Source organism: Cyprinodon tularosa, unplaced genomic scaffold (genome assembly GCF_016077235.1).
Source record: "Cyprinodon tularosa strain WSP-4 unplaced genomic scaffold, ASM1607723v1 ctg163, whole genome shotgun sequence".
In the NCBI taxonomy this organism is placed as follows: domain Eukaryota; kingdom Metazoa; phylum Chordata; class Actinopteri; order Cyprinodontiformes; family Cyprinodontidae; genus Cyprinodon; species Cyprinodon tularosa.
Genome location: NW_024038467.1, coordinates 397786 through 411686, shown reverse-complemented (window position 1 = coordinate 411686; position 13901 = coordinate 397786). Strand labels below are relative to the sequence as shown.

The window sequence follows — 13901 nt, the reverse complement described above, 5'->3', positions numbered from 1 at the left end:
CTAGCCCGTCTCCTGCTCTCTCACTGTGGTCATGAAAGGCAGGCTGTCAGCATGCAGCAGAGAGAGAGAGAGAGAGAGAGAGAGAGAGAACCTAACCTGGAGTATGCAGATACCCTCACTTTAAATGAGTGTAAATCCATAGAAACTGTGTTTCAAAGAAATTTACCTCCTCACTGGCACATAAGTACCAGAGAAGAGCTTTTCCATAGGTACTCTTACTCCACAGGTAACCCTTGAGCATGAGGAAGATTTTTCATTAACATAAACAAACTGAAATCGATCAGATAGGTACGATTTAAACCAGTCTAGAGCTTTTCCCTTAATTCCTACAAAATATTCAAGTCCTTCTGAAAGAATATTATGATTAAATGTGTCAAATGCAGCACTGAGATCTAACAGGAGCAAGTCTTGCACGTCCATTATCTTAAGGCCATAAGAATATCAGTAGCAACTTTCACCAGAGCTGTTTCAGTGCTATGATGAGCTCTAAAGCCAGACTGAAAGTCTTCAAAAAGTTAACTAGGCTGTAAGTGGCCATACACTTGTTTGGCAACTACTTTCTCAAGAATTTTCTATAAGAGAGGAAGATTGGATATAGGTCTATAATTGACCAAGTCATCTGGGTCAAGAGAAAGTTTCTTAAGCAATGGTTTAAAGCTCAGAACTGTAACTGCTTTGGTTTCCTCTCCTTCTTTTCATCCTGTAGTATGTATTCCTGCTTTTTACTATTTTTTGTACAACTTGAACCTGTGACTTTGTCATCCAGGTCTCCTGGATGACCTGCCCTTCCTAAACTTAAAAAAAATCCTCTAAGTCAGAGGTCACAGATTAGTGGACCACGGACCCACCTGCTGGCTAATTCGGACCCAACCTGATATTTATTTATGAAATACTGCTGGAGAATTGGCCTGAAAACAGCCAAAAATCGTACAGTGTATGCTGGCTTTAGAGTTACGATAGTAGGTTAGACTCAAGGATATTGTGTGTTAGATTGGTATTTGTAGCAAGATTGAAAGAAAATATGGGAAAGAAAATATGACTGTAAGGTCATTACTCCAACATGTGTACAAGCTCATTTAAATTGCTAGAGTTCAGTCCCCCCCCCCCCCCCCCCCCCCCACACACACACACACACACACAGGATGGTTTAGAGATGTATTTTAACATAACAGTTATGTTTTTGGACTGTTCGAGGAAGCAGTATGTATGCACTGGAGAACATGCAGAAAGACCCTAGGCTGGGCCCCTTAGGAGCTCCGAGGCAACAGTTCTACAACCTCCTAACACATGGGCCCACATGATAACAAATTAAAAAAAAAATTTAAAAGTCTTTGCGCTTATGTCATGTTACTATATGGTAAATCATATTAGGGAGACTGAAATTTGAGCTCAAATAAACTCTAAGCTCTTTTTCTCCCCCTGATGTTTATTTTGATTGTCTGCTGTCTTCTTTTTTCTGTTGTAATGTTCTGTGTTTTCTGTTCCTCTCATCTTATACAGGTGTGGAAGCAGTTTTCTAGGAGTTACTGTATATCTCCTGTGTTGTCTAATTTTACTGTTTTTTTTTTATTTTCTCTCTTTTTATGCCCTATTTCCTGTCTCTGTCTCCTTCTCTCTCCCCTTAGTTCTTAGACCCTCTTTCTTTCTCACCTCCCTTTCCATCTGTCTGCTCTATATAGTTTTACTGCCTAAATAATTTTCATAAGATTTTTATATAAAAGTACCAAGCGTAACCTTATGACAAAGAGAATAAAAAAACTATCAACCCTAATCATCAGCTCTATCTATTGATAGGATTCTGATTTTTGCTTGAATTACTAAAATAAATGACAGTTTTCAATTATATACATATTCATTGTGATTCCCCATATATGTTTTACAATGAAAATGAAATAAAATGTCTGAATTTGTATAAACTATGCTTATCTGCAGCTCACACCACCGTAAAACACTGGGCTGTTTGTGTGTAAATGTCTCCATTAGAGGTTTCAGTCCAGTGCTTACAAATAACCGCTTCTAAGATATGTATGTAAGATATGTAAGCAGCATGCTTAGTGTGAGGGATTACATTTGAGTCAATGAGTCGATGCAATCAACTGGTTTTCATTAGATAGAAAACTGATTCAGTCTTACTGGATGATATGGTGAACTGTAAAGTGCCTTGAGATGACTTGTGTTGTGAATTGGCGCTATATAAATAAACTGAATTGAATTGAAAATTTATAGAAGCAGCCATTTAAAATGCTGCTTTCCAGTCAATCGCCAGCTGAAGATATATTTTTTTCTTCCACCTGAAAGGGCTTTTGAACTACTGAATGTTATAGACTTATTTTATCCAATTTACAAAATAGGCAGATACCAATCTGTTGGTAGCTTTACTTCATTTCCAAAACATAAAATCAGACCGTAAGATCAGTTACAATGAATGTATTGCTTGGGTAAAAACATGAAGAAGTACAGTACTTGAGTACAACCTTTTGTTGCTCTACCCACCTCTGATTATGTTCTACAATATTGCAATATAAATGTTTTCGTTTAATGAAGGTAATTCTGTAAAAATATAGCAGGGAGGTTCTGGGTCTTCTCTAACTGAACCCCAGACCTACCATTAAGATTGTATCCTGAGCAAGCTGATTATTTAGAATTTTCTAGCATGTAGTGTACCTATTAGTGGTTGCTAGCAAGCTAGCAACAAAGAATTCCGTGGGCGTATTCAAAACTGAGCTGAAATCCTACCTTGGAACCTTAAAAGGTTTAACAAATTTGAAAGCTATAAAGACCTTGAATAATTTTAAATGCCTTTAAAAAATGTATATGAAAATTTTGTACCCCTCCTATATGTTTCATTTTTTTGTAACTCTTTTGTTTTCTTTTTCACTATTAATACTCTTGTAATGTATTAACCTCTTACACCCTCAGGGGGTATAAATAAATTTCTGCCTGACAAAAACAAACAAAAGTAAATCACTTATAGCCTCACAGCTATTAGATTTAAGAAGAAACTTTTGGTACCTCTGTAAAGGTAAGATGTCATAGAATGGATTTCTGGTGTCAGCACCATTGTAGCTTTGACCCTGCCTGAAATATTAGGGACAAAATACAAAATATTTTGCATTTTTTGAACCTCGCCAAAATTTTCTTTGAAATAAACATTGCAAAACACTACCAAAATATTATTTATAGCACAAAAAGTAGTACAGACTTTTAAATCTAAATGTTGTGTAAAAATATACCAAATTTGGACTCAATCAGATGAATCATATTTATTTTAGAATGGTATTAGTGAGAAATTTCTTAGGCAGAGGGGCCATTTTGGCACATTTATCCAAAAATGTCACCAAACTGTGCCAAATGTGTTTTTTACATCAATACTGGGGGTTTGTTAAAATTACGAGGTCACGTAGCAGCTGGACCCACCGGTGGGTCCGTAGGGTTCTAGGGGTTAATTGATATTTTGATATGGTTTTTGATACTGTTTGTCAATGTTGTTAATAAAGTTTTATTGAAAAAAAAAAAAGAAAGATATTTTTGCGACCATAGACAAGAAAACTAAACCAAAAAAAGAAAAGTTTACTGCATGCAAACGCTTTTTTAGAAATATTTTTCGAGGTGCAAAGGTTTCACCATTAGGTGTTCCTGACATCTCCGAAACTGAAAAAAGATCAACAAAAAATTTTGGTGGGGGGAAATGTAGGGTTAAACAGGAGAGTTCATCAACCCAAGACTTGAAAACCAAGCAGAAACCAGGAAAACAGGAGCCTGCACCAAACGAGAAGCTTCCAAGTATATTGGCTGAGTTTAATAAGGAAAAAGCAGATAAAAGAGAACATTTTCATGCAATAACTACATTAAAGGATGGAAAAGACAAACGGAAAGGCTCTGTCCAAAATTCTGAATGTCATGCAAGAGATATTTTTGCTACCAATGACAAGAAGAATAAACCAAAAAAAGAAAAGTCTCCTGCATTTGCTGCATGCACACACTTTTTTGGAAATACTGTTCAAGGTGAATGTAGTGCAAAGGTTTCACCATCATTATCATCAAATGTGCCAGACGTCTCAGAAACTGAAAAAAGACCAACAGAAAATATTCAAGTTGGTGGTGGGATATGTAAGGTAAAACAGGAGATTTCATCCACTCAAGGCTTGAAAACCAAGCTGAAACCTGCGCCTAAACCAAAGGAGACGCTTACAAGTATATCTGCTGACTTTAATAAGGAAAAAGCAAATAAAAAAGAAAAGGTTCATGAAATGACTACATCAAAGGATGGCAAAGCCAAAGGGAAATGCTCCGTTCAAAAATCTGAATGTCATGCAATAGTTTCAACCGCCACATTAGATGTGCTAAAGGTCTCAGAAAGTGAGAAAAAAGTATCAGAAAAGATCCATCAGAATTCAGGTCTGGAAGTTCATTTAAAAGATACAAGAATACAGGCACAAATAAAAAAAAATACCCAAAACAAAATAAAGGATGGTTAAAAAACAGTAGGGAACCAATTCTTCCACCCCAAAAAAAAAGCAGAAAAATTTCGTCCGTCCCTGCACGAAGGCCTTGCAGCCATCATTTAGAAAAAATTCAAGGGGGGACATTACAAAAGGCAAGTTGGACCGTGGTTTCCCCCAAAAAATTTCCCCTTTTTAAAACACTGTGGTTTGTCACGTCTGTTTAGCAGTGCCGGACGCTCACTTTTCAAAATGGTTTTTAGGAAGAAACGGAAAACACCACTTCGGGGTAAATTTATGGAAAGATGGGGTGACCCTTAATATATTCAAGGGGGGCAGTTTTAAAATGTTTCAAACCTCGGGGGTGCGGGTGTAACAAACTTGAAAGTTTTAAATTCTGGGCTAGGAAGATCAATAAATTGTCCCCAGGCTTTTACTTTCTCCAACACTGTTTTTTAAAAAACAGTACTTCCCATAAAAAGGGGAAAACAAGGAAAGTATGTTTGTTTCATGACATTTGTTGATGGAATGTGGAAGACCACTTAAGACTTAGTGGAAAAGGATCTTTTTTTGAGTGTTGTGTGTAAAAAGTATAAAAATGAATTAGAATGTGAGAATGTAAAATGGGGGAAAGGAAAAAATTGATTGATGGGTTTTATAACTAAGTTTGGGGAAATGTATGATTGAGGAATTGAAAGAAACGATTTTTTTTGAGAAAATTTTTCCATCCAATAGGGTCTAAAAGGAAAACTTCAATTGGAGGTGTCATGCTTTAGGGGCAGTTTTGACCGCAGATTATATTGGACATTATTTTTGCTACTGTCGAAGGCTCCAGATGTGTGGGAGCTTTATGAGACCTGGGGGAAACTGAAGACATTCTGAAAAAAAAAAAGAATAATACCACATGCAGGTTAACACAGAGTAAAAAATCTGCCCAGAAAATATTTTGTTACAATGCAAGAAGAAAAAAAGTAAAAAAAGAAAAGTCCTGCATTTGCTGATCCAAATGCTTTTTTTCGAAATATTGTTCAAGGTGAATGTAGTGAAAAGGGTTTCACCATTATCATCATCATCAAATGTCCCAGACGTTCAGAAACGAAAAAAGATCAACAGAAATATTCAATTTGGGTGGTGGGGAAATGAAGGAAAAAGGGGGAGTTTTTCCCCACTAAAAGACTTGAAAACAAGCAGAAACTGCACCTAACCAAAGGAGACGCTTCCAAGTATATCTGCTGCCCTTTTTAAAAAGGGAAAAAAGAAATAAAAAATGTAGCGCTCCCTCAGTAATATAGAGATGAGGGGGGGCTTTTGGGTTGTCTAAAAAATAAATGCCCCAAATATGCTTAAAAACCGATTAACTCACTTTTAAATATTTGTTTGAATTTCTTTTTTTAAAGTTTATACCAATGGACTTTACAACTTACCTTTGAACTAAAAGTTTAATAAGTTTATAAACCAAAATTAAATTAATTATCATTTAAGGGTAATAAAATAACCAACACTGTTTTAAAAAATAAATTCTCAATTTTTTATGAATCCAAATGTTAAAGCAATGTAAAATGAAATTAAAAATCAGAGCTTCTTATTCTTTAAAGAAAACAAATATTCAAAATAAATACTTTTATATTGTTAAATCTGGATAAATTCTTTTTTGTTTACACAGGAAGTAACTTAATTTCCCTCTTTTTAAGAAAATTATAAACTAAATGTTTTTTTTGGGTTTAAATGAGTATCCTAATTTTTTGTTTATTAAAAACTGAACCAGAAATTGAAAAAATAAAAAAAACCAAAATTTTTGTGGGCCCACACCCCTTGTACTAAAGCCGGCAATCGTATTATTTTTTTTTAACCAAATGGGTCCCCTTTTAGTTTGGGGGTGCAGGGGGGTGTGCTTGATTTCTTTTAAAAACCCTCAAAACACAGCTGGATGGTAGAAAAAAAGTGATTTGAAAAGAAAGTCCTCAGAGGAAAATGACGACCCTTTCACTGCCGAAGATGCGGTGCCGTCGTCGCGCAGCCCCACTCCTTCTAACAGTCTCTCCCACACATTACTTTTGTACTTGCAAAGTTTGTCTTTTCGGTTGAGTAGCTCCTCAAACCAAAAAAAAAAGCGTCTTATAAATCTTTGGAGGTCCGTGTTGTTTTTCTCCAAATTGGTAAAAACATCTGTTTAACAGTCTCTTTTTTTACTGTTTTTTTTAACTGCTTCTTCTGCTTTTCTCTCCATCTCTCTCCTTCTCACTCCCCGTTCTCCCACCCCCCGTTATTTCCCGGGCCTGCTACTTAACCCATAAATGCGGTTTAAACAGTTTTACAGATACATAGTTACAGATTTTTTTTTACATTTAAAGAAAAACAATAAAAATAAAAAGCCAATACTTATTTTAAAAATGCTTTTAACATTTTTAAAACCCTTTTTAAATTGAATTTAAAACCCTTTTTTTAATCAACAAATTTTTTTAAAATTTGTGAACTAGTATTAATAAATTTTTTTTAACGGGTTACACCCCCCCCCTTCAAAATTTTTTTGATGTCCTCATAACCCAAAATGAACTTTTTTATTTATTTTTAAATGTTAACTTTAAGAAGGGGCATAACATTTTAAATTAACTTTCCCCAATCTAATGACAATCCTTATGTACATGTGAGAGGCTGTCCTTTCCCCTACCAGGCCAATAATTTAAAACCTGAAAAACGGTTTTTTTCCTATTCTTTTTGACGGTTTTCCGGTTTTTTACTAATAATTTTTCCTCTGGGGACTGTCTTGGATGCTCATTGGTGCGGTTTATCAGACTCTAAACCATTTTCCCCCTGGAAGTGAATTTTGATCTCCATCTCTTCCCCACATTTTTGTGTTCCTCCTCCACACTGTTTCCTCGGCAAGCTGCCCCTCACGGATTTCCACAAAGTAGGGAGAACCCCATCATCTGGGATGAGAGTTGACTGTCTGGTATCTTTTTTCCTTTTTTTAGGATTTCCTTCGGGTGAACACGTGGGGTTTTAGGCCCCTAATACTCACATCGAAGAAGAATCTGTAACTCCTGCAACTGTTGAAAAACCCTTTGTACTTCAGATTCGGGTTTCTTTGATTCTTTTGTGTCTCGGCTTGGTTTTGAACCTCATGCATGTGATTTCCTCCAACCCCACTTTGGGCATTCTCACTAATTGTCCAATTGCCAGGAGTGATACGATGGAGAGTTTTGCTCCTCCCCCTCCTTCTTGTTTGACTTTGTACCGGGAAAGGTTGGGCATCTTTCTACAACCACAAAAGGGGGATGGGACTCCATCGATCTCCAATTTTGTTTCCTTTTCACCCCAAGTTTAATAGCACTCGCACCAATATCCAATTTTGGAATCCCACTCTTCTATATGGATCTTTTGTTCCTCGATGTTTTTAAAAAGCGTATCGATGCAAGCTTGTAGGCCTTCTAAAGTCATCTTTTAGCTTTTTTTACATAGGGGGAAGGGCAACCATCAGCTTCACCTTCAGGGGGGTTCCCAAAGCACAAGTCTATAGGAACCCTTGCTTCTCGGCAAACATTAAGAAATGGGGTGGTATCCTGTAGCATCCTTTTGGTATGTTGTGGGCATGAACCGGGTTCCCAACTGTTTCTCCACTGTTTTTTTCCTCTCATCCCCAGGGTTCCCAGCATGGAAAAAAGAGTTCTGTTAAACCTTTCAGGCTGCGGATCCCCCTGGGGTGTAGGGAGTGGTTTCGTTTTAGGATTCCCATCATCTAAAAAAGTCTTTGTTAACTGGCTTTCAAAGTCTCTCCCCTGATCGGAGTGAATTCGGGCTGGCAGACCATAATGTAGAAAATACTTGCACCAGGATCTTCGCCACTGTCTGTGCTTTGATTTCGGGCGGGAAAAAGCCTGACTAAGGGGTGAATGATCTTCCCACAAAAACTTTTCCAATGCCGGCAGAATCTGGCTCCATCGACAGAAAATAAATCACAAAAGGTCCATTGGTCACTGCTTGATATATGTGAAAAGGGCGCTGACCTATGAAAGGGTCTTTCTCTGCACCTCTCCACAGTTCTTTATGTATTCAACATCCTTAAAGCTTGGGCCAAAAGAAAGGTTCCCTAACAAGTCAGAAAGTTCTTTCAATTCCAAGATGTCCTAGCTCATGTGTAGCTTTAAAACACACTTCTTTGAACCCCGTTGGCCCAAAACAATTTGATCAGTTCTTCCCCGGAGGGCCGCTTGCTTAAACGATGGAGTACCCCACCCTTCACACTACCCTTTCCCCCATCTTTTCTTAAGGAAAAAGGCCCTTTGGTTTGGATCCTTTTTTCTTCAGGCATTTTCCATGTTTAACAGCCTGAATGGAAAGTGGGGATGGCCTCATCCTCCTCTTGAGCTTTTATAAGCCCCTGGTTTGACTTTTTCCCCAAGGATCTCAACTCCGGTGAGTCGGGAATGAAAAGACATAGGCCAACATTTGAGAAGCTCCAATGATCCAAACTCGGATCCCTGCAAAACCGGGGATGCAGATTCGCTTGCAGATCGATCTCACACCAGACTGTGTATTGTTGTCCATTTTCTGTGTCTCATCAGGCATTTTTCTCGAGGCAGGTCTGCGTCTATGTTGTGTTCCCGGTCGGTATTGGAATCAAGTCGTAGGTGGAAAAGGGCAGAAAGCCATCTTTGCCCCACGCACTGAGCTTGGCGGTGACGTACGTATGTGGGGGGTTTGTTGTTGTACGTACTGTAAAACCTGACCCAAAAAATAGTCATGGAATTTACCCACAACCGCCCACTTTAAGGGCCAGGAACTCCAGCGGGTGAAGGGGAGTTCCTCTCAGAGACCTTTGCTTTGCTGGCGAAGGCAACTGGTCTCAGAACCCCCCTGTGTTCCCTGAACGGACCAGCACCCAAACCCTTTCAAGCTGGATTACATGAGGATTATGGCTTGTTGGGGGCTGCAAAGGCCAAAAAGGTGCTGGGGGAGGAGTGGATAATCTTGTGGAAACCCGGTGCAAGATTGGTCCCACGTCACCCCAAAAGGCTCAGACTCTTTGAGGGTAATCTTTGTGTTGTCTTTCTCAGACTTTTTGCCCCCTGGGGTTGGAGCGTAAAACCTTTTGTGATCGACAAGGCCCGACAATGGTGCAAAAATTGCAATGAAGCGGGCGGGAGTAGCCGCAAAAATCCTAAGAAGGGTTAAGGCCTTCAGGGGTGTAGGCTGTGGCCCCAATTTGTAGGCTTTTATCTTGGATGGGGCAGGCATATCCCTCAGCCACACAATATGCCAAGGTACTTTACCTTAGGCAGGCAGAACCCGACATTTTTCGATTGAAGATTTTTAGTCCCAACCCCTTTCCCGACGATCAAGGACTTTAAGAAGTCTCTCTTCTGCTCTTTAAAGTTCGGCCCAAAAACAATCAGGTCATCGAGGTATACAAGGATTCAAGCAGGTTCATGTCCCTACCCGCCCTTTTCCCCTTAGTCTTGGAAGGGGGTGGGGGTCCCCGTTACCCCCGAGGGATTTTTCTCAAATGGGAAAAACCCCATGGACAGTGAAGGCCGTCTTTTTCCCTTTCACCTCACCCTAGCAATTTGGGAATATCCCTTTGCAGATCAAGAAAGAGAACCATTGCTTCCCCGTCATTGAATCCCCAAACATCAAATACAAGGGTTGTGTACTGATGGGGAATTGTTCGGCTGTTCAACATCGATAATCAATGCCATTTTACTGATCCATTCTTTTTTTCGAACAATCACGATTGGGGGGGTAGGGGCACGTGACCCCTTAATAATGCTGCATGCAAAAAGTTTTTTGGGGGTGCTTTCCACGTCTTCCAGGTCAGCTGGAGCCAGGCGACGGGGCGCTCTGAAAGGCCGTGGATTGACATTCGGATTTTTTGTTCTACTCCTTTTTCCAATCCAACATCCCATTATGCAGCAAAACACCTGAGCCCCTTTTGGATAGCTTCTGACGGAGTTTGTTTCCCCTCTCTGAGACAGGTGAGTTCCAAAGTCGATTGGTTTGGATCAACTCAGTGTCAGCGGACTTGGGTGAGAGAGGTTAGTAACTGCATCGCAAAAATATGTCGATAACTGTTCCCACTGGTTGATGTCTCGGGCAAAAGGACTCATTTTGGACCAGGATTCTGAATTGGCTAACATTTACATCTTCACTAGGCACCACCATTGGCTGAAGTAGTACACCAGCTGGGAGTGGAGTTAGAGGAGACGAGTCAACCATCAGAATTTCTTTGTCGACGTGCTGCCTATACTCTACTTTGCAGACTGCACTACAGTTACCACCAGGGGGCAGAGTCAGAGGGCCAGGGCCTTGCCATAACACACAGCCAATATCATCCAAGGCTGTTGTGTTAGTCGATGTTATTTTGTTATCTCTGTAACACCGTATCCCCAGGGTCTGGGTGATGTCAATGCCATTGTCTTTACATTGCTGCACAAGACGTCGGATGTGACTGGCATTGGTCCCCACAATGACAGGGGTCTGGTCTGCAGTTCGGGGCTGGGGACAGATTAGGGCAAGGATGGTCACGGTCTGATCAGCCCCTATAACCTTTGCTGGGTATTCAACATCGACCACTACATACCCACGGTAGGGATAACTGCCCTCAGATTCACTCAGTCCCCACAGGGCTAAACCAGACACGGGGCGTATGGGGACATCAGACAGGTAAGTCTGATACCAAGATTCAAAAATAATGGTGACCTGAGAACCACTATCAAACAAGGCATCACAGCAATGACCATTTACTTTCAAGGGTACGATGCTCGGTGGGCCAATCAAGCCTTCAGGGATGCCAGCCTGCTCAGATGAGGTAACAGCATTTTTCTTGACACCACAGTTCACTTCACTGGTGGTGGAACCAGCTGACTGCTTCTGGTCTTTGGTCACCTTTAAAGCATGAATTAGCTTTCTGATAACCTTGGTTTGATTTTCAGGGTTGCGGCATTTAGTGACAAAATGTCCGCTCTCACCACACCTGTAGCAGAAATTCTCATCTGACTTTTTCTGTGTTTCTTTGGGTGTGTGGGAGACCTGTTCAGAAGCTTCGATGGATGAGACTGCAGCATCTTGGTCAGACATCTTGTTGCTGGTTTTCTGCTGTAGTCGTTTCAGTTGTTTTTTCAAGGCAGCCAGCTCGGCATTTTGCCGGTTCTCGGGAGCAGGTGGTGTGTTAATGGGTGTGGCCTTCCTATAATCCTCCTTGACTGGAGTGGATTGCCTTCAGTTCTTTTATTTCCACCTTTAAGCTCTGGATCTCGGCCTGCCTGGTATCCACTTCAGGATTAGCATGCACTTGATGTACTGAGGCACTGAACTTCATTCTAGAAGTTTCATACTCTTCCTCAGCACGGATCTCAGTCAAGAGCTGTAGAAAGTTTGGGGGTGTGGTCTTCCTTTCTCTCAAACGCAGCTGGATCAACATCAGGTCTGAAGCAATAGCACCTCTTAGCAGCTGTTCCAAGCGCGCTCGATCCATGCAGCTTGCAGAAAGACCACCTCGTTGAACCGCCTTAGTTAGAGACCTCTCTAGACGTCGAAGGAAATCTGATAATTTCTCTCCTTTTTGTTGTTGCATTAATCTGAAAGAAAAATAGAGATCATCACCGGACTCTGCATTTCCAAAGGCTATTTCAAGGGCTTCCAAGCATTCTTTTGCGCTGGCTTCAGGGTTGGCATGTCGCACTGCTTTCACAATTTCTAGTGCGGACCCCTTTAAACTTCCAATAAGTCTGCGTCTTTTTTCTCTGTCGGAGCATTCAGTCTCCTCCACCATAAGCCATGCTTGCTCTAGCCAATGATCAAATGTCTCCTCACCTGGTGGTGTTGGTAGGGTTCCCGAGAATATGCGCAGTCTGATGTAGCTCCCACCATCAGCTGGTCTGCTTGTCTTGTCCAATAACTCTCCAACAACTTGAAAGATAGATTCAGTGGAGGTAGTGGGTGGGGGTGTACCGGGGAACAAGGTTTTGAGGTCCTCCATTGTTTTACCTTCAGCCTGCAGCAACCCTTTTAGTTTATTATTAAACTCTTCCGCAGCTGCCTGCGCCTTTCCAATGATGATAACAGGCCACGCCTCTCCACCATCAATTGTCACAACCTCAGGAGGAACACTTGCCTCGTTCACAGTCTCTTTACACTCACACAAAACCATCCGTCGGTTTAGTCTCGTACTGAAGTTTCTCCCACGGACACGCACCCATCCCAAAGACTTGATAGTTCCCAGTGTTTCTTCTACTTCACTGATCTCTACATCTTCTGGGACGATGGTCATAAGCGAATGAGTCTCATCTAACCCTTCACCACGGCACCAGCGTTTTAACTCTGACACTAGTTCTGTTTTTTCCATCTTTATTTTGTTTGTATAAAGCTTAGCTCTTAAATTAGTTATTTTAACTCTGAAACTTTTTTAAAATAACCTTTTTTATTTTTTTAAGACTGAGAAATCCAAAACTATCCCAGCGGTGCCTCCATTTTATGTAGCGCTCCCCTCAGTAATCATAGAGATGAGGGCAGGGCTTTTGGGTTCGTCTAAAAAATAAATGTCCAAATATGCTTAAACCTGATTAACTCACGTTTAATATTTGTTTTGAATTTCTCTTTTTAAGTTTATACCAATGGACTATACTAACTTACATTTGAACTAACAAGTTTAATCAAGATTATACAACCAAAATTAAATTAATTACTCATTTAAGGTAATAAAATACACCACACACTGTTTTAGAAAATCAATTCTCAATTATTTACTGAATACCAAATGATTAAAGCAATGTAAAAATGAAATTAAAATATCAGAGCTTCTTATTCTTTAAAGAAAACAAATATTCAAAATAAATACTTTTATATTGTTAAACTCTGGATGAATTCTTCTTTTGTTTACACAGGAACTGTAACTTAATTCTCCCTCTTTTATAGAAAATTATCAAACTGAAATGTTTTTTTCTAGGTTAATGAGATATCCTAATTTTTTGTTTATTAAAACACTGAACCAGAAATATGCACAAATAATAAAAACCTAAATTTTGTCGGCCCACACACCTTAGTACTAAAGCCGGCAATCGTATTAGTTTTTTTAACCAAATGGGTACCCTTTAGTGTTCGGTGCAGGCCTGGGTGTAGCTTGAGTTCGTTGAAACCTCAGAACACACAGCTGGATGGTAGAAAAAAGTGAGTTGAGAAGAAAGTCCGTCCAGAGGAAAATGATGAGATGCGGTGCTCGCGGTGCTCGCTCGTCGTCTGCAGCTCCACGTGCCTCTCTAACAGTCTCTGCCACACAGTTAGCTTGCTGCCAGCTTAGCAAAGTTCTGTCTTTTCAGGTTGAGTAGCTCACTCAAACCAACAAAAAAGCGTCTTATAAATCTTCTGGAGAGTCCGTGTTGTTCTTCTCCACAAACTTGGTCAAAACATCTGTTTAACAGTCTCTTTTCGTTACTGTTTCTTTAACTGCTTCTTCTCGCTTTTCTC

At 40.0% G+C, this 13901-nt stretch overlaps 1 protein-coding gene across 1 annotated transcript; it reads right to left on the bottom strand.

Moving 5' to 3' along the window:
* Positions 1 to 11625: 11625 nt before the first annotated feature.
* LOC119780606 (paraneoplastic antigen Ma2 homolog) lies at positions 11626 to 12708 on the bottom strand. The gene has a single exon (XM_038280686.1). It carries the CDS (start codon positions 12706 to 12708, stop codon positions 11626 to 11628), a length of 1083 nt encoding a protein of 360 aa, XP_038136614.1.
* Positions 12709 to 13901: the final 1193 nt, after the last annotated feature.

What these genes read in the sequence shown, in the direction of transcription:
- LOC119780606 (XM_038280686.1), bottom strand. Translation starts at nt 12,708, where the DNA reads ATGACCATCGTCCCAGAAGATGTAGAGATCAGTGAAGTAGAAGAAACA.